General features: G+C 34.7%; 1 protein-coding gene and 1 non-coding gene across 13 annotated transcripts in view; one reads left to right on the top strand and one right to left on the bottom strand.

The window, feature by feature from the left end:
* The window catches only part of ECT2 (epithelial cell transforming 2), a 71,092-nt gene that overhangs the window by 33,875 nt on the left and 11,034 nt on the right, over positions 1-26,183 (bottom strand). For all 12 annotated transcript variants that reach the window (XM_516880.7, XM_063807327.1, XM_054681256.2 and 9 more), the window contains 10 exons: positions 25,367-25,497; positions 25,107-25,222; positions 24,941-25,003; positions 23,413-23,635; positions 18,748-18,884; positions 13,883-14,002; positions 5,375-5,443; positions 3,698-3,808; positions 2,804-2,900; positions 1,031-1,112 (listed from right to left, as the gene is read on the bottom strand). In XM_516880.7, the coding sequence (XP_516880.4) occupies positions 1,031-1,112; positions 2,804-2,900; positions 3,698-3,808; positions 5,375-5,443; positions 13,883-14,002; positions 18,748-18,884; positions 23,413-23,635; positions 24,941-25,003; positions 25,107-25,222; positions 25,367-25,497 (1,149 nt within the window). The remainder of the gene's footprint in view (positions 1-1,030; positions 1,113-2,803; positions 2,901-3,697; positions 3,809-5,374; positions 5,444-13,882; positions 14,003-18,747; positions 18,885-23,412; positions 23,636-24,940; positions 25,004-25,106; positions 25,223-25,366; positions 25,498-26,183) is intronic.
* LOC112208818 (small nucleolar RNA SNORA72) lies at positions 16,489-16,617 on the top strand. Its single transcript, XR_002943372.1, has one exon. It is a non-coding gene; the product is annotated as a small nucleolar RNA SNORA72 (small nucleolar RNA).

The following is a 26,183-nucleotide window of genomic DNA, read 5'->3' as shown; positions in this document are numbered from 1 at the left end:
AAAAATCAAAAGCATGATGGCTGGTTGGTGAACATACAAAATACATAAGCAAAAAAGAAAACAAAACAAAAAAGTATATACACTTGGCCCTCCATATCTGCAGATGCTAACTGTAGGGGACTTGAGCACCTACAGATTTTGGTATCTGAGGGAGTCTTGGGACACCTATTTACATAACCCATTCAGCAGCAACAAAAGCTGGTAATAACTAATTTGAGCATTACTGTCTCAAATAAGAGAATGAGAGAGGTCTCCGCTGAATCCCCTCTCTAGAGCTAATGAAGTTTCTCCTTAAGAGCCCTTCTGGAAGTCTTTCAAGAAACTCTCATACAGAAACACCCTGGCATCTCAGAAATCAATTAAACCTATTAAATATACTGATATATACAGTCCACTTAAAGTGCCTTCTCTGAGGCAAAACAGAAACAGTTAATGGTAAGAGAGTTTTCCACTCTGATCCTAACAGTCAGAAGATTATTTCTGATCAGTCCTCTTTCCAAGTTAGACCTATAGTAAGCAGCCTAAGTTTATGACCAAACTCCCCAGATCAATTTCATTGAATTTATACTTTTAATACATTTCCAACCAATCCTGCCAATTTAATTCCACAGAACTCTAGGTAGAAAACAAAAAGTTTACAAATTAAAGTGAAAAAGTATTATAAACCTTTTCGTTTCACTGTGGTCACATTCTCAAGTTACATTTGGGCAATACACATTAATATGAAGACAGAAACAAGCTATGACTAGAGTTATATGAAGAAAATGCCTATTAGGGAATTTGTAACATTTTCAAGTTTCTAAACTATTATTCTCTGTGCACAATAGTTTAATAGCTTAGAAATAAATGTTTTGATTAATGAATGTATTCTTACAATACTTCATTTTAATGTGTAACTACACTATTAGAAAAATAATCTAGACATTTTACAAAAATTTGCTATTGATATTTTCCTATTTATGATTCTAGTTTTCTATCAATTCCATTCGAAATCTAAGGCACAATCAAAAATTGAAAATAATGCACTTACGTCATTACTTCCTTCAGTGATCCAATAGCTTTTTCTAAAGTGCTTTTGTCTGGATTTTCATCAGCTGTATGCTTCTTAAGATCTGTAATAATACAATGTTTTTTCCATGCATAAAAAATTCAGTGATTTCTCATCTAAGACTAAAATGCTGTCCATCTTGATACAGCTAATTTTTAAAGATAATATTCAATCCTTATTTTTTAAAAAGTTTTAAGCACTGTTCCCTAAAAAGCTCTCTTATTACACATCTGTTAAGGTTTCCATTTTTACTGACTAAAATTTCAGAATATGTAATCCTGCTTTTCTTACACTGCTATTCCAATCCCTTCAAGTAATGCTTGGGGACTCCTAAATTCCTCAAAATCTCTCCATAGTGATAAATGAAAACACATGATCCTCAATAAGCTCAGAAATCATAATGTATTTTGTATTTCATACTGGGGCCCATGGCTACATCACAGAGAGCATCTGGTATCTTTAAGCACAGATTTTGTTACCTTAGAGATTTATACTTAACACGTTGACTCTTCTAATCCAGGTTATTTGTGTTCCCTATGCCATCCTTGGCATATTCTTATCAAATCTAGGTTTAATCTAGTACCACTGTCCACCTAATCTCTCATGTGGAATAATAGTAATAAAGCCTAGAAATCATTTTATTTGTAACATTTACGAATTTCTACAAGTACTTAAACAATAATGAAGGTATGCAAATTAGAAGAAAACCACAATGTTTTGGAAACCTGAAGTTTGTTCATATATTCTCCTTATAATTTGCAAAACAGAACAGTTTTAAATAGTGGACAAATCATTTTATAAGCCAGTAATTCTCAACTATATTAGGTAACTCTAAAAAACAAAAAAAAATTGTCAGATTTTTAGTTAGTACTATAATTCATATACTAACCAAGATTTTTACAGAAAATAACAGATTAAACAGTCACAAAATTTGCCTCCTTGTCTGCTGTATATATTAGTGTAGATTTAGCTTAGGAATTATATCTTTTATTATAGACTTTTTCCTGTTTATAATTTAGTTATCCTTCTTTTTTTTTTTTTAATTATTTTTAGAGACAGGGTCCCTGAATGTTGCCCAGGCTGGTCTCCAACTCCTGGGCTTACCCTTGGTCTTCCAAAGTGCTGGGATTACCGGCTATAATTTTGTTTTCATACTTAATTAAGAATAAAATAAAAACTGATACTGTCCTTAGCCAGCTAAATGTAACAAAATATACATACACATTTTTTACCACAGGCAAAATTTATTCATAAAAATTATCTGCTGTAAAACTCTATTGATACCTATAGTTCAGTTCTAGAATAAATAGATATGTTTCAAGAGTATTCTGAACAATCTAAGGTCAAAAACAGTAAGCATAAAGCCAAGTATATAGAACTTTACTAAAATTCAAAAAAGGGCTACAAAAAAGTCAGGACATACAAATTATCTTCTCCTTGTGATTTTGTGGGCAAATTTTGTATGTACTTGGATATAAAATGATTTTGAATTAGTGACACACCATGAAATAGTAAGAAAACTTTTAAATGAAAAGACAAAATATATACTACTAATCAACAAATAAAACATTTCAGGCCAGGCTGAATTTTAGTAGCACCAGTAACTATTTTTTAAGATAATCCATAAAGCAAAACACATATAAACTTTAATGCTGAAATCTAAGAAACTCTAAAAATGAGAAGAAATTCATCTTTTTTGGAAAAAACAATTCCATTAAAATATCTGACGTAGTTTGAAACAGATCAGACAAGTACCATTTAAAAGTAATGCAACACTGGGTAACCTCTGTACTGGTCGGATAAGAAGTTCAACAAGGCTCTGCCGTCCACATTCTGGTTTTGCTTGGTTTATCTGAAAACAATTTATTCAACAATTTCAAAAAAGGTTTTCTGAAAAGATTATATGCCCTACTTTTACTGGAGTACACCTTATCATTAGTGTCTGTGATACAAACTAATAGAGAAGAAGTGGAATTTCTCCGTGGCTGACTACTTGGCTGAATAATTTTTCAGGGCCTGAAATGTCCTCTTGGCCAGCCAGTGGTTAACATCTTACATAAAAAGTGAGTTCCTCTACACACTCCTATATATCCCACCTTAAATTTTTCTTAAGTCTACATTATTCACAAGAAAAAGCACATTTAATATTAATTATGCTAATACCATAGTAAGGAACTGGTAAGAAAAAAAATCATTAAAAGCAAAACAAATCTCACTGGAAAATCATTAGGTGTTTTGAGAACTAAAATACATAAAACTTTAAAAAAAACTTTTTGTAGAGATGGGAGCTCACTATGTTGCTCAGGATGATCTCAAACTCCTAGCCTCAAGCAATCCTCCCTCATCAGTCTCTCAAAGTGCCAAGATTATAGGCTGACATTGGCCGGTGCACCCGGCCACAATTTAAAAAAAAAAAAAAAATGACCACATATAACATTCTTATTCACTCAGCTGCCTCCTGGCACCTAACACTGAATATATCAAACCTTCCAAAGCTAAATATCATGGTCACCCATAAGTACAACTAAAATTAACAGATATTAATGGATACATTTTACTAAAGTTAAAATTTACTTCATTTTTGTCATAATTGTGGTTAATTACTTCAGAAATAATTCTCAAATTTTATTTGAAAGAAACACACATTACCTTGAGAAAAGCATGAAATCTTGGTTTCTGTTTTTCACATTTAATAATTGTTTCCTTGCTCATTTCAAAGAAGTTTACAAAGGGAGGGTAGGTTTTTACCAAATCTTTTGACTAGGAAGAAAAGGGAAAAAACATTATTTATTATGCATTTGTCACCCTTAGAGACAATGTAACTTAAAGTCAAATAATTAATAGTCACAATCTGACATAGTGGATGCAAAAGTTTAAAGTAAATTTCTATGTTTGAGAACAAACTTATTTTATAAATTTCTCAGTAAAGAGTTAATTGCTAAACAAAATACATCAATTGGTATACATAGTCTAAAACATGAAGACTCAGAAAAAAAACAAAAGATATGTTAAAGCTTATTGTATTGATACAAACATGACAAAGAAAATGTCTATGACTTTAAAAAATATCAATTACAGCTGATCTATGTAGATTCCGAAAGCATGGTATTTATTCAAAAATCCAAACCGCCATTAAAAGATCAGTTAAATTACCCAAAAATGCAAACAAGAAAAGGAAAACAATGTTGGCTGACTGAGAAAATTAAAAGGTTATCAAAAAAATGAGAAAATAATTTGTAAATTTTTAATTCTCAACCAAACTGAAAAAACACCTAAGAGATTATTTTGTAAGGAAAGAAGTTAGAAACCTCAAAAAATAAAAGTATAAATGCCAGTACTCAAGGCACTGAAACTTACAAATCCTATTTAAAGAGATTCAAAGAAACTTCTAAATTCTATTCACAGAACCTTGCCAAAATGAATTTATAAAACTTAAGTTGTGTGGTTCTTATCCTAGTAAGAGGCAGTTCATTAGAAGCCTTTAAATAGAAACAGACGTGACAGCAAAAAGTGTTATCAACTAAGAAGGGAGAAAAATAAAAACTTTGTACATCTGGTAGAATTCAGCAATATTCACAATAGCAAGACATGGAGTCAACCTAAGCGCCCATCAATGATAGACTTGATAAAGAAAATGTGGTACATATACACTATGGAATGCTATGCAGCCATTAAAAAAAAAATGCGAGATCATGCCCTTTGCAGGAACATAGATGGAACTGGAGGGCATCATCCTTAACAAACTAACACAGGAACAGAAAACCAAACATCACATGTTCTCACTTATAAGTGGGAGCTAAATGATAAGAAGACATAGACACATAGAGGGGAACAACACATACCTGGGGCCTACTGGAAGGTGGAGGGTAGGAGGAAGGAGAGGAACAGGAAAAATAACTAATAGGTACCAGGCTTAACGCCTGGGTGACGAAACAATCTGTACAATTAACCCCTATGACACAATTTTACCTATATAATAAACCTGTACATGTACTCCTGAACTTAAAATGAAAATTAAATAATATATAAAATAAAAATACAATCTGTGGCCATTTATGAAAGGCAAATAACTTGATACATACTAAAACAATTATACCACAGCATGATAATTGGCATTCTTCCAATAATCTTGGGCTATTAAAGTGTTAAATTGCATACAGAAGGCATGTTTCAGAAGACAAAGAACATTTCCAATATATTTTATAAACACGATCATATCAAAGTTTTAAAACCTCTCACATTTAAATAGGCAAATTACACTCCTTGCCAGTCCTTGATGAGATCATATTTTAATCTGAAAACTTAAAAAAGAAATACAATACTTACATATTTCAGAAAAATGTCACCAATGCTTTTGCTCTCATCCCAATTAACTATAAGGTCTTCAAGATCATCCTGAAATAGCATGAATTGAAATATTTAAAATTAAACCTGACAGCTCCTTATACAACTTTTATTATTTCTGAGATACTCATTGGAAAGAAGCACTTTACAAAGTGTCTTAATTTGATGTGTAAAATAATGAACATCCCATTCTTTCTCTTCAACAAGGAATTAACTTTTACTACAAAGAAAACATCCTTTGAAAAACATTTTTAAAATATAAAATGTAAAGTCGATAAGCCTAACTTTCCAATATGATGTGATAACTCAATATTTTTTATTAACTATAAAGCTGATTGGTGTTATTAAATATAGAAAACTACTTTCAATCCTGCTGCTGAAATCTAAGAAACTCTAAAAATGAGGTTTTTAAAATTTATTTAACATCAGCCATTAAAAACTGTAATCTCTAACAGGGGGTCAGTAAATTTAAAAGTGTGAATAAATGAGTGTGGCTGTGTTCCAATAAAACTTCTTTTAACCGAAACACGCAATGGGCTGGATTTGGCCCATGAACCATAGTTTGTTAATTCTTCATGGTCATTCTAAAATATTACTTCTTTGTAAAAACTTAGAAGAACATTTAAAAGCTTTATAATAAACAAACAAATCAGATGATAAAATGAGATGCCAAGAAATGACAGGCCCTAATTGAAATTCTAAGTGATTTTAAAGTAGACATCAATCAACAAGCTCTTATACTAAAGACTCTCTAAAGTTTCAACAAAGACTGCTGGGACACCCTTTCAGTGGGATCCCTGAGATTAAAATTATTTTTGTAATACTGCTAAAGCATTATTTGACTTTTTCACGCATTCTCTCACAAGTATACAGTTGTTTTCTGGAAGCTACATGATATGTGATATGCAACAGACTGAATGCAGAAGCAGATATGATAATCAGTCTTCTATTAAGCCAGACAGTAAAAAAAACTACAATACTACCACTCCCCTTACTAATTATTTTTGTTTGGGAAATTATTTTTCTTAAAGAATGTTACTTGTGTTACCATGTAATGAGCTATTATTTTCAGTGAATTAATATAAAATTAGATATCCCACATGCAAAAAGATGAACTTAAACCCTCACCTCAAGCAAAACAATTTTTGAAGAAAACATAGAAAACAATCTTCAAAATCTTGAGTTAGAAAAAAAATTTTTAGATATGAACTGAAATCACAGAAAAAATGAATACATTGAACTTCATCAAAATTTAAAACTTTTGTATTTCAAGAAAACTTGTATCTAGAATTTACAGAGAACCCTTACAACTCAAGAAGACAATCCAATCAAAAAACAGGCAACAGACAGTAGCCATTTCACCAAAAATAATATACAAATGGCCAATAACCATGTGAAAAGACACTTATCATTAATCATCAGGGAAATACAATTAAAGCCACAAGAGATGTCTCCTCACCCACTAGGATGGTTATAATTTAAGAAAAAAAAAGATAAGTGTTTTTAAAGAATGTGGAGAAATTGGAACTCTCATTCATTACTGGTGAAAATAACAACTGATGGGTCTGAGCTTCTCAGGAGGCTGACGTGGGAGGACCACTTGAGACCAGAGTTTGAGGCCGGCCTGGGTAATCTGGCATGACCACATCTCTAAATAAATTAACTAATTAACTTTAAAATAATGGGAAAACCCTGGCATTTTCTTAAAATTTTTAAATACAAAACTACCATATAGCTCATCAATGCTACTCCTAGGTATCTACTCAAGAGAAATGAAAACATGTCCACATGGATCTGCACACCACACTCTCACAGCAGCATTATTCATAATAGCCAAAAATGGAAACAATCTAAATGTCTATCAACTGGTGAACAATTTAAAGTTAGTATAGCCATATAATGGAATACTATTTGACCAGAAAAAAAGAACTTCTAACATGCTACATTTAGACGAACTAAAAATCACATGCTAAACCATATATAAAAGACCACATACTATATAAACATATTTACAATACTATATAGTGTATCAAATAGTATATCGATATGCTATGTATATATACATAGTATCAATGTATAACATATTAAATATATAAAATGTCCAGAAAAGGCAAAATCATAGATACAGAAAGTACATTAGTGGTTGCCTATGGCTGGGTGTAGAAATAAAGATTAATTTTAAGTAGACATCTTATTTGGGGTGGGTAGTAAAATGTCCTAGAGTGGATTTATAGTGATGGTTGTACCACTTGGTTAAGTTATTAAAATAACTGAATTGTATCATATTTTCTTTCTTTTTTTTTTTTTTTTTGAGACAGGGTCTCACTCTTTGGCTCAGGCTGGAGCGCAGTGGCACAACTCACTGTAGCCTCAACCACCCAAGCTCAAGCAATCCTCCCACCTAAGCTTCCCAAGTAGCTGGGACTACTGGCATGTGCCACCACAGCCAGCTGTTTTATTTTTTGCAAAAATGGGTTCTCACTATGTTGACCAGGCTGGTCTCAAACTCCTAGATTCAAGCGATATTCCTGCCTCAGCCTTCCAAAGTGCTGGGATTACAGGCAGGAGCCACCAGGCCCGGCCTGAATTGTGTTATTTTAAATAGGTGAATTTAAAAACACGTAAGATGTACCTCAGTAAAGCTGTTAAAAAATAATACATGTTAAATAATATTTTAAAATTTTGAATACAGCAACTACCAATATATAAAATCCACATAGGTAAAACTTCTTCAATCTTTAAGAATGAAAAGGGATCCTGAAGACAAAAAATTTAAGAATCACAGTAAAGTTCAAAAGGGAGAAAAACTACTTTCAATAGCATAAAAGTAAACTCAAAGCAAGAATATTTTAACAGCCCACACACATCAAGAACTGGGAAGATTGAACTGTTCAGAAATGCACTTGAAAGAAAAAAAAGAAAGAAAAATATTATAAATAAGTCTAATCCTGGGGCAATATAATGCAGTGAATTCTGGCACTGACTACTGAGATTTAAATACTGGCTCTTGGGCTTGTTACTTCTGTGCCCTTGGACAAGTTATTTAAGCTATATGTTCCTCAATTTCCTATTCCGAAAAATAAGGAATGTAATTATTCCTACATCATAGAGGATTTTATGAGCATAACTATCTGTTAGGGATTCCTCTAAATGCTTTACAAGTATTAATTCATAAACCTGTAAAATAAATACTTACATAAGAACATTGCTCTAAGAAAGCAAAATCATCTTTAGGCACTCTGAAATATAGTCTGCTCTGTTTCTGGTTAACTTTTAATTCCTAATGCTTGTTGAATAAAGATTGCTGTCTTAGGCCGGGTGCCGTGGCTCATGCCTGTAATCCCAGCACTTTGGGAGGCCAAGGCGGGCAGATCACAAGGTCAGGAGTTCGAGACTAGCCTGGCCAGCATGATGAAACTCCGTCTCTACTAAGAATACAAAAAACTAGCCAGGCATGGTGGCGCGTGCCTGTAGTCCCAGCTACTCAGGAGGCTAGGGCAGGAGAATTGCTTGAACCCGGCAGGTGGAGGTTGCAGTGAGCTGAGATTGTGCAATTGCACTCCAGCCTGGGCGACAGAGCGAGACTCCATCTCAAAAAAAAAAAAAAAAAAAAAAAAGATCGCTAATAGCTCAGGAACTAAGTAATAAAGAAACTAAGGCTTACAGAGATTAAGTAACTTTCCTCAAATCACACAGCTGTGAATCAGTATTGAAACTCAGTATTGTCTGACTCAGATTCCATGTTATTCCACAGTTCCTCCCCATTAGAAAGGGGGACTCAGTTTGGCAGGCGAGTCCCCAGTAGCTTTATTCATAATACCACTATTTCTTACAACATTTCTGAGGGAAAATGCCCGATACAATTTAGGACAGAGACTGAGATGTATTTCCTCCTCCTTGTCTATAATACATCAGAAATTCTCATAGGATTCTCTTAACTTTTCCTCTAAAAGAACGGACAATTCTACAGTTCTGAGACAGAGCAGATTCCAAAGCCTGGGCAAGAATATTAGATAAGTGGGGAAGTCATAAACAGATGGGGCTTAAGAAAGCTAAGCTACTTACTCCTTTTCTTCCTTGTTAAGATTTATTCTGCACTGTTAAGTAGGTAGAAACAGCACAGAATTAATCTTAACCAGGGTTTCTCTTTTGCCGAGCTCATTGCACAGTAAGCCAACACACATGGGTTCCTGAAACAAGTACACAATTCTTTGAGGCTTACGCTAAAATAACAAAAGATATATATAAAAAGAAAAAGAACTCCTATCAATCCCTGTCTCTTGTTTCATCATAGTTGCATAGTTTTGAGACAGGGTCTCACTCTGTTGCTCAGGCTGGAGTGTAGTGGCATGATCTTGACTCACTGCAACCTCTGCCTCCTGGGTTCAAGCGATCCTACCACCTCAGCCTCCCGAAGAGTTGGAACTACAGGCATGCGCCACCACACCCAGCTAATTTTTGCATTTTTTGCAGAGATGGGGTTTTGCTTTGTTGCCCAGGTTGGTCTCAAACTCCTGGGCTCAGGCAATCCACTCGCCTCGGCCTCCCAAAGTGCAGAGATTACAGACATCAGCCACTGTGCCAAGCTAAGAGCAGAAAATTGTACATCAAGGATTAATGATGTTTAATCTTGAAAAAGAAAAATTCATACTGAGGAAAAGAGAGAGATGTAAATAACAACCTCAAAAATTTTCATCTTACTCGAAACATCAGCTCACTAGACCTTGGAAGCAAAGTAAGAATGAGGCTTCTAAAGTTGTATACATAATACCTAGATAAGAAAATACAGTGAGTGCCAGTCTTAATTTTGAAAGTTAAAGGTAACACGACCATCATTCAGTAAACATTTACCGAAAGTAATCTAAATGCTAGACAGTGGGTGTAAACACAATGGGTAAAAAAAGTTTTAACACTACAAAAAACTTAAGATTAGTTTGCCCAACTTCATGAGTCAGTTATTATTATCCCCATTTTATAAACAGGAAAACTGAAGCACTTAAAGTCACCTGACTTCAAACTCAATCAAATCTGCTTTGTTCAGGACAAGCACAGTGGTGTAATCTAAGCACTGTGAGAGGCAGAGGCAGGCAGATTACCTGAGGTCAGGAGTTTGAGACCTGCCTGGCCAATGTGGTGAAACCCCACCTCCACTAAAAATACAAAAATTAGCCAGGTGTGGTGGCGCACACCTGTCCCAGCTACTAGGGAGGCTAAGGCAGGAGAATCATTTGAACCTGGGAGATGGAGGTTGCAGTGAGCCAAGACTGCACCACTGCACTCCAGCCTGAGCAACAGAGCAAGACTTCGTCTCAAAAAGAAAAAAAAAAAAACAAAACTGTTTTTTCCACTACATATTCTTAACCACTATGTGATATTATAAAATACAGACACCAATGTTTTCAGGAATGCTGTTATTGAGATGATACGAAAAACTGTACAAATTTAAGACACATTTACATGGTATATTCATCTACATACCAAAAGAATGTATCTCAGCATGATTTTAAAGAAGCAAAATAGCATTAATAGTTAGGAGAACAGACTTTGAAGTTATACAAATAAAGGTTCAAGTCTTGGATCCAGCATTTATTAGATGACTGCCTCTGTAAAGTTATTCTCTGTGTGTACCAGTTTCACATTTCTAAAATGTGTACAATACCAACTTCTTGCTCAATAGATGTGGTAATGCTCAATAGATGGTTGGCTTCATTTAAAACAGGAAAAAAAAAAACTGCTATGTGTTACGAGGATAAAGAAAAAAACCCAAAATTTTAGACATTTTTGGATAATGGAATTATGGGTATTTCTCTCCCTTTTTCCTTTTCTCTTGAGTTTTACAAATGTTTCACGGCACGTACTGGTTTCACGGTAGAAAAGAACATAAGCTTTAAAATTTTTAAATATTTGACAAACCTGAAATCAGCTAAAAAAAACAAATAGTTGCAGTGAGCTCAGATCAGGCCACTGCACTCCAGCCTAGATGACAAAAAAAAAAAAAGAAGGCCGGGCGCGGTGGCTCACGCCTGTAATCCCAGCACTTTGGGAGGCCGAGGCGGGCGGATCACGAGGTCAGGAGATCGAGACCATCCTGGCTAACACGGTGAAACCCCGTCTCTACTAAAAAATACAAAAAATTAGCCGGGCGTGGTAGCGGGCGCCTGTAGTCCCAGCTACTCTGGAGGCTGAGGCAGGAGAATGGCGTGAACCCGGGAGGCGGAGCTTGCAGTGAGCCGAGATCGCGCCACTGCACTCCAGCCTGGGCGACAGAGCGAGACTCCGTCTCAAAAAAAAAAAAAAGAAAAGAAAAAACTGAAAAACTAATAGTTGAAGTACCATTTTACAAAAAAGAAGCTTAAAGAATTAAGTTACACTTGAGAAAACTAAAGGGTGACAAATTTTCAAAGCTTCACTGCATCAAAGAATATGATTTTCTAAATTAAGATTATGACTCTGCAAACATAAAATAACACATTTTGTCATAGAAGAGTGTCCAGACTAGCTAAATAACTGACACAAATTCAAATTGATCCAAAAAGTTAGCGGCAAAACACCAAGATAAAAACCTACTTGACAGGACAATGACAGTGGCTTATGCCTGTAATCCCAGCACCTTGGGAGGTCGAGGCGGGCGGATCACTTGAGGTCAGGAGTTCAAGACCAGCCTGGTCAGCATGGCAGAATCCCAGATCCACTAAATATACAAAAATTAGCCAGGCGTGGTGGTGCATGCCTGTAGTCCCAGCTACTCAGGAGGCTGAAGCAGGAGAATCACTTGAACCCGGGAGGCAGAGGTTGCAGTGAGCCAAGATCGCACCACTGCACTCCAGCCTGGGTGACAGTATGAGACTCCACCTCAAAAAAAAAAAAGAAAAGAAAAGAAAAAAACCCACAAAACCTACTTGACCTTCCATTCTGCTTTTGTGCCACCCAGTAATTCTTACAAAACAAAAAATATTCCAAAAGTGCTTTCCTCTTCAAAAATTCAGAATCCTAATTGGAATAGGATTAACTAGCCCGAAACTCTCTAGCTTTCTAAGCTTTTTAAACAAATAGATTCCTTCAGAGTTCTCTTTAGATCTAGAAATTAACTGCAATATGATCAGCAATACTGATAAAACACAAAATACAAGCAATTGGTAAATATCATTTTAAATAATTTATAGATCTGCTATTTTTTGTTTATAATGTATACTAAAATAAAAAACAATCTTATATATTTGAAAACATCCTGTAATTCCGATTGGTTCTTTTACTGGAATGTGGCATAAATATTAATGTGAGTTATTTTGAAAAGAAAACTGATCAACTTTGCTCAAGTACTACATAGGTAAAATAAGAGGAAATAAAACTAAACTACTTACTTAAAAAGTAGTTTAAGAGTTCAGCTAAATCTGTTCAGGAATTATTTTAGTGTAAGAGATTGACACCTGGAATTCACAGGCCCTTCACCAAAGAGGACAGCATTGTCTCACATACTTTTGGCATTTACCTACCTATAAATGGAGAAGGGACTTAAATGAACTCTGAGTCCATTAGAGGTTTAGAGTTTTCAAAACAAGCCAAAGCAAAACAAAAATATACACCGCGAGAGTAAAAACAATAGGAACATAAGAAAAATAGTACTGGGAGTCACATGTCTCTACAGAATAGATTTCATAAAGCCTTAATTACTTGTTTGTAGGATTAACTGAAAATAAAAAAACAGCAAACAAAGGTTAGGTGCAATGGCTCATGGCTGTAATCCTAGCACTTTGAGAGGCTAAGGCAGGAGGATCAGTTGAGTCCAGGAGTTTGAACAGCCTGGACAACACAGCAAGACCCTGCCCTGTCTCTACAAACAACTTTTTTTAAAAAATTAGCCAGGCATGGTTGCATACAACTGTAATCCCAGTTACTTCAGGAGAGGCTGAGGTGGGAGAATCACTTGAGCCCAGGAGGTCAAGGTTACAGTAAGTCATGATCAGGCCACTGCACGCTAGCCTGGGTGAGAGAGTATTCTCCATCTCGAAAAAAAAGGCAGGGCATGGTGTCTCATACCTATGATCCCCACACTTTGGGAGGCCGAGGCAGGTGGACCACTTGAGGTCAGGAGTTCGAAACCAGCCTGGGCAGCATGACAAAACCCATCTCTACAAAAAAATACAAAAATTAGCTGGGATGGTGGCACATGCCTGTGGTCCCAGCTACTCAGGACTTAGGCAGCGGGAGAATTGCTTGAGCCCAGGTGGCAGAGGTTACTGTGAGCCCAGATCACGTCAATGCACTAAAACCTGGGTGACAGAGGGAGACTGTCTCAAAAAACAAAACAAAAGCAAACAACAAACATTATGAGGCACTGGAACAAAGAGACAAATGATTCAAAGGAACTAATAAGGGAATAAGAAATTTTAGGTACAAAACTTATTTAGCTGACCAGAAGTACCTCAAAGATCGTAATAAATATGTACAATCTGAAAAAAATTACTACCAATCTAACATATACAAATTTACCTTTATCTTAGTGTGTACATCAAAGATATCTGGGATGCTACCAAAAATAGTCTTAATCTCCTCTGGTGCAAGGATAGGTCCACCACATTGTCCTTCCTCTTCCAATGGTACTTGAAATAACTAAATGAGAAAAAAGACTAGTTTAAGTAGATTGTGGGAAAAAGAAAAGAGCTAAAAGATAGACAGTGATAAAGGAGACACAAGATATTAACAGAGAAGGAAGTAATAATAAAAAATACTCTCCCTAAATTTGAGACATTTTCCCCATATTTTCTATTCTATTTATGTACTCCATTTATATACCTGTGTATATGTATATACATGTGCTCGTCATGAAATGTCATTAGAAGCAAATAAAAGTTCACACAGTTCTGCAATCAATCATTAAAATTGTTAGTATGATACAAGAGTAATTTCTACTTTTGTATTCAAGTTACTAAGGATGAAAGCAACAAGCAATCTGCTGCCTCCAGACATATCTAATATATGTGCTAAATGTTTTAAAATTGTTAGTGTAGAAGCTTGGCTTGGGGGAAAGACTGGATTTGAAGCTAGAAGATCTGTTTGTATCTATGTTGCTGCTTGTATCAATCTAAAAAGTAAAAGAAAAAACTAAGAACTAATAATGAGTTTGGCAAGGCCATAAGATACAAGGTCAGTGCATGCATATGCATGCACAGACACAAGTCAATTTTACTTCTATATACCAGTAATTTACAAATGGAAAATATAATTTAAATAGTATCACAATAAAAAAATAAAATACTTAAGTATAACTATATGTTCATGATGCTAAAAACTACAGTATACTGATGAAAGAAATCAAATAAATGTAGACATATGGTCATGGATTGAAAGAATCAACATAGTAAGAATGTCAATTCTCCCTCAAATTGATTTATAAATTTAGTGCCAATCAAAGTTCCAGGGCTTTTTGCAGATATAGAAAACCTGATTCTAAAAATTTATATGGAAAGGCAAAGAAGCTTCTTACTACAAAGCTGTGGTGTTCTAGACTGTATGGGTATTCGTGAGGGGAGAAACATACATAGATCAATAAAACAGATAACTCAGAAACAAACTCATGCAAATATGGTCAAGTAATTTTAGGCAAAGGTACAAAAGCAATTCAATGCAGAAGGACAGTCTTTCAACAAACGGTATTACAATACCATCTGCCATAAGCAAAAAATGAATCACAGCCTAAATATAATACTTTATACAAAAATTAACTCAAAATGGGTCACGGACATAAACAAAAAACTTAAAACTATAAAACTTTTAGAAGAAAACAGAAGAGAAAATCTTCATGACTTAAACTTAGGTAAAGAGTTCTCATATATGATATCACAATCTATGAATGAAAAAACTGTTAAATTAGACTTGAATAAAAATTTACTTTTCTTCAGCAAAAGACACGAGAGAATTTAAAAAATACGCTATGAATGACAAAAAAGTATTTGCAAGTCATGTTTGACAAAGGACTAGTATCCACAATATATAAAGAATTCTCAGCCGGGCACAGTGGCTCATGCATGTAATCCCAGCACTGTGAGAGGCCGAGGTGGGCGGATCGCGAGGTCGGGAGATCAAGATCATTCTGCCTAAGATGGTGAAACCCCATCTCTACTAAAAATACAAAAACAAAATTAGCCAGGCGTGGTGGCGGGTGCCTGTAGTCCCAGCTACTCGGGAGGCTGAGGTGGGAGAATGGGGTGAACTTGGGAGGCGCTCTGCACTCCAGCCTGGGTGACAGAGCAAGACTCAGTCTCAAAAAAAATAATAATTCTCCCAGCCTGGCCAACATGGTGAAACCCCATCTCTACCAAAAGATACAAAAATGAGCTGGGTGTGGTGGCACGTGCCTATAGTCCCAAGTGCTCGGGAGGCTGAGGTGGGAGAATCACTTGAACCCAGAAGGCGGAGGCTGCAGTGAGCCAAATCAAGATTGCACCACTGCACTCCAGCCTGGGCAACAGAGTGAGACCCTATCTCAAAAATTTTAAAGAAAGAATTCTCAAAACTCAGAAGGAAACAACCCAATTTAAAAGTGGGCAAAAAACATGAACAGTTATTTCAACAAAAAAGATATACAGATGTCAAATGAAGACAATATGTTCAACATCATTAGTCATTACGAAAATGAAAACTGAAACCACAATGAAAGATTCTATTTTTCCAATATTTCTCAAATCTATACTCTTATCAACACTGATACTATCCTAAAAAGTTCAGATCTTCAAAATCTCTCCCAACTGCTGAAATAGCCTCCAAATTGTTATCATTGATTCCCCAATTTCCCCTCTTGAATTCCTCCTTCAAAGTGAACCATGTTATCTTTCTGAAATGCAAGTCAGATATTATTGATCTCTCATCTCATAAAAAAATTATTCTATATCTTAGATAATATAGCATACCACTCAAAGGCCTTCTCTAGATTGGTATAGGCCATCTCATCTCAACTGTCACTGTATCCATATGCCTACTACACCCTTGCTATTGATAATACAGAATGATCACTTGTATTGTTTACTCAGTCTCAAAGAGACTTCTCATCTATATCCTCTACTTGTACCAATCATATTCATACTTTAAAATTCACTTCATTATGAATATACTCACCGTTTTGATTTTATAATAGTAACGACATGCTAAACATTCACTATATTAAGACCACGCATGTGTCTCGGACCTACCTTTCCCTAGGTCTGTTTTTATAAATGCTGGTGATAAACCAGCTCTGACTTATATCATTTTGTATGACCATCTAAGGGCTGTGATTCTAGGTTACCTTTAGTCACCTTTAAGGAAAATGATAGTACAGCTAATCTAATAACTTTTGCAAATAATCAGTGCTAATTTGGAAACTTCTGTCAAAAAAAGGCATTACCAAAGGAAGGAAATTTCATGTGTACCAGCTGCTATTAAATAAACTGTAAAATTACTGTATTTTTCTAGAAAAAAAAAGTTCACTTCAATCACTACCTTCTGTATGAAGCTTTTTCTGATGCACAACACACAGAAAATTCCAGCCCAATACCTTCCCTAAACTAAACGAGTAGTAAAACTCTCACTTTACAAATCCAATACCTTAACTCCTTTATTATGCTGATACCTTCCATTTGGTAATTATAATTGTGTATGTTTTATCTCCTCTTCTAGTATAAAGTTCTTTAAAAAAAAAAAATCTTTAACACTTAGCACAGTACTTTATATTAATTAGGCATCCAAGTAGTATGTGGAATAAAGAAGACTCTGGATATTCATTTAATTTTGAGGATAAGCTATAATTAAGTTATTCCAAATCCTATCCCCCCAAAAAGGAAAATATCAGTCCTAAAACAAAGTTCTTTAATAAGAATATTATCATGGGCTGGGTGCAGTGGCTCAGGCCTGTAATTACAACACTTTGGGAGGCTGAGGCAGGAGAATCGCTTGAGCACAGGAGTTTGAGACCAGCCTGGGCAACATAGCAAGACCCCGTCTGTATTAAAAAAAATTTTTTTTAAAGAGAGAATACTATCATGAATTTAGGCCACAATCTTTTAAACAAACCTTTGATGAGTTTACACTAAGCAAAGTGGTATGAAACTTTCTCCAGTCTAATAATTTTGTGAGCTTTTTCAAAAGGAGTTTTAGTGAATTTAATTGATATGCAAATTAGAATTCTGAAACTTCAATGAATTTTACCATGGCTTGAAAGAATTTACATTTCTAAGCAATAAATGCTACTAAAGTACATGAATAGTATATGCCAAAGGGATTTTTTGCTACTCAACCACATTCTGAATCATTATAAAAACTTCAACAAGAAACTCATCTATCTAGAGTGATTTCCTTTGAGAAGGAAGAGCAAAGGTGACTTAAAATAAAGCTAATACAGCAAAGAACCTCATAAAACCTTGACTGCTCCTAAACAAATAATTAACCATGAAAAATAACCTCTCTATGACCATCAGGAAGTCTTTCCATGTCTTATCCATGTATTTTATCAATGGTACAAGCAACTTAAAGGCTATTAAATTGGACCTTAATGAGTTATTTTATGAATTCAAATAAAAGTCAATTAAAAACTAAACCCAAATCAGAAACTCCCTATTGTTTTCTATTGAAAGATAAGCTTGGTGTTACCAACTTCATTTTCTTAACAGTATGTCAACCTATCTCTTTTATTACCTAAAACAGATTTCTTCCTTCTTTCTACAGATACCAACATAATGGCCTATTATTGTCTTTTGGAATCTTAAATTTCAGTTTATTCCTTAATATCTTCTATAATCTCATCCTACAAGGATCCATTACAGCTGTTTTCTTCAGAAATAACTTTATAGTACATTTTAATATTGGTAAGCAATGAGTTAACATCTATTTATGACTAACCACTGCATATTTCATGTGTCACATGAAATGATTACTGAAAAAAATTACTTATATCAACACTGTTATGCTTCATTGCTATTGTATAGGCAATGTTTTTCACATATATACAGTACTAAAAACAAAGCAATGACTCTTAGAACCCATACTTTCAGAAAAAGTTATCTATCACTTCCAAATATAAATGCAGTATCTTGACAAGGAACCTGCAAAATTCTGAATTAAACTTGATACTCTCTGAGATCATCTACTGAGTTCTGTTCTCTTTAAAGTAATTATTAAAAATGGTGCTATTTCTGGATAAATAAAAGGTAATACTACAGTTATGACATTTCCCTAGCAGCAGTTTTTGTCACACAATTCCATTTTTAACATCCATGTTCAAATTCTATGTTTATATAATTTTCTTGTAAGAAACAATATCACCTAGATTTTTTTACTTAGGAACACTGGAACAGAAATCATTTTCCAATCAAACTCATACTTACCTGAATAATTGTTGCCAATATATTAACATAATTACTTTCAGTTTGATAAAGCTCTTTTGCAACTTGCCACCTTGCTGACTGCTTCGAAGGAACTGGAGTGGAGCTTTTAGAAGACTTAGTACAAGACTTTGGGGTGTCTGAAACATTAAAAGGTGGAAAGATTTAATGGAAGCCAAATATAAATACCAAACATTATGTAGGCTTAACAAGATAAAAAGGAGACGAAACCTACTCTTATAAATGTACCACCATACAGATTTCCAATAAAAATTTTTTTTCTCATAGGCTAAGGCCAGAAAAAAATAACGGTCAAAAATATCACTGACTCCAGTTGGTAGGCATTCCACTAAACAGCCTGTACTCTTCAAAAACGTCAAGGTTATTAAAAACAAAGAAAGACTAAGAAACTGTTCCAGGTTACAGAAGACTAGAGAGAGACAACCTAACAAATGTGTATCCTGGATTGGATCATAGATCAAAAAGAAAAAAACTTTTTCCTTTTGCTAAAAAGGACATTAAGACTTTTTAGGATAACTGATGAAATCTGAAGTCTACAAAATAGTTCATAGTATTAATGTTAATTTCCTTACTATAATAATGTAGTAAGTAATGTAGTTATTTAAGAAATATGTCTCTATCATAGGAAATAGACATTTAAGTACTTAAAGCTAAAGGCACATCATGTCTGCAGCTTACTCTCAAACAGTATAGATATTAAAAATACATGTGCACGTGTGTATTATATCTGTGTTTAGAAAAAGAGAGATTTTGACTGAATGAATGCTAAAGCAAACATGGCAGAATATATCCCTTTGGGAAATCTGGGTAAAAGGTATAGGAATCTTTGTACAGCTAAAATAAAAAAACAGAAAGGGAGATGTAAAAATACTTACATGTAAAAAGGAGGAAAAGGTTGTTGTGATTACACAATTACAATAATGAAAACTTGTCATATACTTATGTCAAAAAGAAGCCCCCCCACAAAAAACCCAATATTAACTGAAAATTCTTTGGTAGTTCAAACTATCTTAACGTAATATAAAACAACCAGTACAGAGTGGAAGGAGGATGCAACAGTGTATTTCATATACATTTCATGAAAGAAAAAAATTTGCGGCGAGGCACGGTGGCTCACTCCTGTAATCCCAACACTTTGGGAGGCCAAGGCAGACAGATCACTTGAGGTCAGGAGTTCGAGGCCAGCCTGGCCAACATGGTGAAACCTCATCTCTACTAAAAATACAAAAATTAGCTGGGCGTGGTGGTAGATGCCTGTAATCCCAGCTACTCAGGAGGCTGAGGCAGGAGAATCGCTTGAACCCAGGAGGTGGAGGTTGCAGTGAGCCCAGATCCCGCCACCACACTCCCATGCCACTACACTCCAGCCTGGCAACCGAGCAAGACTCCGTCTCAAAAAAAAAAAAAAAAAAAAAAAAATCTATACACATATCTATAGATATATATACATCTTTTTAATGTATAAAAGCTTAAAATCTGTTTTCTTACTGTTAATATGGTTAGAATACTTTAACATTATATATAGAAGCACCTAATAGCAAGTTTTTCAATAGGAAAAGGAATGTATGACATAAAATAGAAATAGGTGACAAAGAACCATAATATATATTTCCAGCACATCAATTTTACTCAATGATAAACAATTTTAAATGCTTTTATATGAAAACAATTATGTACTATGGAGTTCTGAGTGGTTTTTTTTGGAGATGGAGACTCACTCTGTCCCCCAGGCTGGAGTGCAGTGGTGCCATCTCGGCTCACTGCAACGTCCACTTCCCGGGTTCAAGTGATTCTCCTGCCTCAGTCTCGTGAGTAGCTGGGATTACAGGCGCACACCACCACACCCTGCTGATTTTTGTATTTTTAGTAGAGATGGGGTTTCACCATGTTGGTCAGGCTGGTCTCGAAATCCTGAACTCATGATCTGCCCTCCTCAACCTCCCAAAGTGCTGGGATTACAGGCGTGGGCCACTGCGCCCAGCCCCTGAGTGCTTTTTAAAAAAAACAGAATCCCAAAAAATTTCCCACTTGTCAAACATTATTTTAGGCTACACTCACCAGACCCAGAAGCCTCTGCCATTACAGAATATACTTCAGTGGGAAAAAACTGAGATGCACTGATATAATTTAATTATTCTGTGTCTAGACAATGACCTACAAACTGGGGAATCTATTTTATAGAGCACCTAATATATGAGTATAGTTGTCATATCTGTTTACTTCGGTGGTTCATTTTCTTCTCTTGTCTCCTAAAATGCATATTCAAGTTTCAGTCCTTTATGTTCTCCTCTTACCATCCCATGCTATTGTCCATTATGATTATAAAACTAGTACATTCTCAGATCTAATCATGATCTCCCTCTCAAGCTGGTTCAACTTTTCCAAATGCTTACTGGATAGTTCTGCCTTAATGTAACTTGGATTTCTCTAAAACTTCACTACCTCCCTCCAAAATATAAACTTCCTATCCATGCCAAGGCAACATTTCTTTCATTTAAATTAGTAATTTGCCTTCATCTCTTTTTATTTCCTATTACTTTATTCTACCAATATTTCTCCAGTGCTTCTTACTTTTCTTTCCAACCACCACATACTCTGGTTCAGCACCTTATTATTTCATGGCCAAAGCGATTGTAATAGATTACATCATGGTCTGACTGTCTCCAAACTGCCTTCCTTCTAATCATTCTTCAGAACAACTCTCTATGAATTATCTATTCAATCAATTTCTCTGCTGCTCAAGGAGTTTCTAAAATTCCTTGTTGATGACAATATACAGTTCAGATATTACAGTCTTATTTGAAAGTGACCTAATATTAGGCCTCAATTAACATTTTTAATTTAACTTTTACTCCTCCACATTCCAAGCAAACTGATCTATCCATTATTCCCTAAAAACTCAATTTGTATGCTATTATCTATATATTTGCTCCTCTTTATATTCTCAAATTCATTTCAAATTTCTGGGCCAACCTTAAATTCACTTTCAATTCTCCCCTTAAGTATTTAGTGAATACCCACTTTATACTACGGTCTGAGAATAAACACAGAATAAGACAGACAAGGTTCATGTTCTCTTAAAGATTACTTATTTGAAGCAAATCAAATAATAAAGAAGTAAACAAGTACTATAATTTCTGTCGTAAGAACTACTACTAAAAACAACTACCAGGTCACAGGATTGGCAGAAAGGAGTGGAGGGATTTAACTTTACAGACAATCCACGCAGATTTCCTTGAGGCAGAGAGAGTAAGTAACAAGGTCCTGAGGTATGGATGTACTAGAAATATTTGAAGAATAACAAAGACGGTATGACTGAAGCTTAGAGAGTACAGGCATTATTAGAGAGCATAATACCACATGAGATTAGGCAGATGAGGGCAAGATTACATAGGGACTTAAAAGCTACAGTAATAGAAAGCCATTAAGTGATTTTAAAGCAGAGGAGTGGCATCATCTAATTTATATATTTTTAAAGATTTTTCTAAGTGTTGCATATAGAAAGGCACAAATTAAAAGGGAGAGACTATTTAGGAGACTACTGCAATCATCTAAGAGAGATCCTTTTTACAGAAAAGTCTGATGAAGAGGAGCAAAGGAACAGAGGAATTAAGAGTGGCAGAATCCAAAGGTCTAATTTGGTTATCTTAGGTTTAAGATGTCTATTAGACATGGACAAGGAAGTACAAAGTAGGTAGCTTGACAGGGAAGAGGACAAATTTGGGAGTCATCAGCATACAAATGCTTTTCAAAACCATAGATTTTACTAAGATAATTTAGGGAGAGTACAATAGAGAAGAAACAATGACTCAGGAGGAACATACAACATTTAGAATTGAAAAAAAGAAGTTAGGCCAAGGAGAATGAGAAATGAGTAAGTAATATCACAGAAGCAAAGAAAAAAAATTGTGTCCATAAAGGAGTAGCTATTCATGTGTTGAATGCATAAAAACTGTCTCCCCAACAAGGACTGCAGATCAGCTGGAATGCGTTGAAAGGACAATGAGAATCAAGGAAATGAGACAATAGATCAAAGTAATTCTTTTAAGTATGCTGATGTGAAAGCAAACAGAAAAATGGGACAATAAATGAAAAGTGTCATGAGGTCCGGAGGAGATTTTGATTTTTTTGTTTCTTAAATCTAGAAAACACATTTGTTTATAGACTAAAAATCAAAAAGAAAGGGAAATACTGATAACCAAGGAAGAATTATAGGAGCCTTTCTGTATCAGTTCAGCACAAAGTGAACTCACCCTCCTCTGACTTCATTCTACCTATTTTCTCCATAATTTATGTGACCTCCCCTGTGACTTTGTTTGCTTTTTGAACAGCACTATCACTCTCTAGTTATATGACCCTGGACAAATTACTTAACTTCTCTGTATCTCAGTTTAGTCATCTGTAAAACAGGAATAATAAAATCTATTATAAACACACAAAACGTATAAAGCATTTAGCATGTAGTAAGCAGTCATTAAATTGCAACATTATTAAGCTTAACTATTCATGTGTCTTTTCTCTACAGCTAGAACAAAGGTAATTAAAGGCAAAGACTTCCATATTCACTATATCAAGGATTTATCTAAATTCTAACAATTATTCCATTCCACTAAACTTTAAAGACAAGTTTTTAAGAATGTGAATTACCTCCATAGTTAATGCTAGACTCTGGTGTGTTGGAGATATCTAGGAGTGACCCTATGGAAAGGGAATGCTCAGCTGATGGGCGCTTACGGGGAGGAAATGGTGACACGTCTGTCTCTCTTGAAAGCTGAGCAAGTGTTTCTTTTAAACGACGTCGTTTGCGATTGCTGTTAGGGGTATTTAGAGAAAGCATTGACACTGATTTCTTGAGCTCAGGAGTATTTGCCTGTAATCAAAAGCACAAAAGCTCAATTTACTTCCATGGTTCTTTACTGAGACAGGAACAAGAGAAAAATATATTTACAAGTCTGACAGAATCTGGATTTTGCACAATAATTTTATAACCCTACACTCTACCAGGCAATTCAAAAGTTTCATAAAACATAATAGTCGAGAGACCACTGTAATTGTCTAACCTCAAGCACCTCATTTTTCTTCATAGCCACTATCACTATTACATTTTCATCTGTAAACTTGTTTACTACCTGCTCCTTCATTAGCTCATAAACTCCAAGAAGGCAGGGGCCATTCATAGTCTGTTCGCTGTATCCCTAGCACAGTGCCTGGACACAATGCTTTCCAATATGTGCTGAGTAACACTTGATTTTTAAGAGTTCTCTCCCTAAATCTAAAGCACACTTTTTAAACTTTAAGAACTTTACATTTCAAAGAGTCTGAAGAGAACACAATATGGTACTATATAGATTTTACAGAAACAACTCATCTTCAATATTCCACACAAAGTTATTAAATCCTAAACTGAAGTAAATCTTCCCTTAAAGCCTACTTCCATAACTTCGTCATTTTGGTGAGTGATACTACTCTTCACCAAGATTCACCATAAACACTAGATTTTCCTTGACGATATTCTACTATCAAACTCATCTTTTTAATGACATCTCTCCCCTTACTCTTCTTCAATGGCTCCCAATAGTTATAGGATAATATCCAAGCTCATTAATGTATTAAAAACTTCTTGATTCTATCTATCCATTAAGTTTTATCTGTTGGCCTTCCTTCCCACACTGTAAAGCCATACTAAACTACTTGTTATTTTAATGTACTCTCAAAGCTTTCATACCCTCTCCCAATTGGGGTTCTAACGAATGTCCTTACCTAGTTGGCCTAGTAAGTTGGGTCAACATTTATTTGACCTTTTTATTCCCTCCTGAGTCTCTCAGAGCGAGGCTACCTAAAATACATTACTCAGTTGTGGCACACATCATTCCCCGTCGTTAACTATGTACAAATCTATCTTTCCATTAAAAGTCTAAGTTTCTGAAGATAGAGATGTTCTTGTTCGTAATGTTATCACCAAGAATTCGCACAGAACAACATATATTAGGTTAAAATAATACACATTACATTGAATAGTTCCACTTAAATCTATATAGACTAAGATAACTTGATATCCCAATTGTTTTAATCATTCTGAAATTCCTAAACATGCTTCTAAACCTTCTGGACAGAAAAGTGTTATTTTCAAACAATCAAGCTCACAGAACAAATAACTAAGGGGTTAAAAGCATACCTTTTCATACAAATACATAGTTTCTCCAGCTCGGGCATCCATTTGAATGCTTCCCCAGAACCACTAGGTGAGAGAAAAAACATTTTAATAAACAGTTTACATTTATTTTATCAGAGAAGCTATTAATAGTGTTTTTAAAAACCAACCTCATTCTAGAATTACTTGCCTCTTGCTTGACAACATAAAGTTTCTTTGAAGGTTCAAAGGGAAGATCTTTTACTATATTCTCTTCAACTACAAGGTGAGTGCATCTTTCATCTCCAAGCGGTAAATATTTACCTCCTAAAGAGGAATGCACATAAGCACAAATAAGCCAAGCTACTTATTTCCAAACTCAAATTTTTTAAGAGGTATATTGACCAGGAAGTGATTAAGCAGGCCTAGGGACTAAAATAGATATAACTTCTACATTATGCTAAATTTTACCTTGCATTTCAGTCATTTCTTCCATATTGGTTTTCTCTTCATCTGAAAATCCCAGGAAACTTAAAATACAATCTTGAAATGGAGGAACTTTAAATTCATTTCTAAAGTCATCAACTGCTGCATAGAAATCCCTAAAAACAAAATACACTCTTCCAAAACCAGTTTAACTTAAATTCAAGTGTTAGGTATATCAATTTACAAACCTACAGTAATTTTCAAGGTCTTAGCATAATCTATCTATTGAAACTATTTAATATTTGGTCCTGAAATGCTCACAAAAACTTCAGTTTAAAAAAATGATGTGTCCTCAGTCATCCCAAAAGTAACTTCTGACAAAATGTGATCACAGATAAGCTTTACAAGAGATTCAAATTTTTTCTCTATTATTTGAAGATTTATATGTACTGTGTTCCAAGGCTTTCATGAAATCTAAAATAATGATAACTTTCATGAAATCTTAATTAATGAAGTGCCACAGCAAGAAATCATGCGCTTGGAAAACTAAGCAAACAAGGCAATAAATTTCAAGCACCAATTAAAATGTAACCAAACAACAAAAAATTTTAAAAATATGTAACAAAATCCAAATACTCAGAATTATTTAGCTATTATCTAATAATTTCAGAATGTTTATAACAGCCAAAATTACTTCACAAGGTAAAATCCAAAGATATCAAAGATATCTTTCAATTTTTAATTTTTTATAATTTTTTATAACTTGTTCTCCCTAGATTTTATTCCTCAAGCTACTCAGACTGAATTCAGTTTTTATATCTATGAAATTACTTTTTTCAGCACATGGATTTATCTTTAAACC

This window comes from Pan troglodytes, chromosome 2 (genome assembly GCF_028858775.2).
Source record: "Pan troglodytes isolate AG18354 chromosome 2, NHGRI_mPanTro3-v2.0_pri, whole genome shotgun sequence".
NCBI lineage: Eukaryota > Metazoa > Chordata > Mammalia > Primates > Hominidae > Pan > Pan troglodytes.
This window is presented reverse-complemented; position numbering and strand designations above follow the sequence as displayed.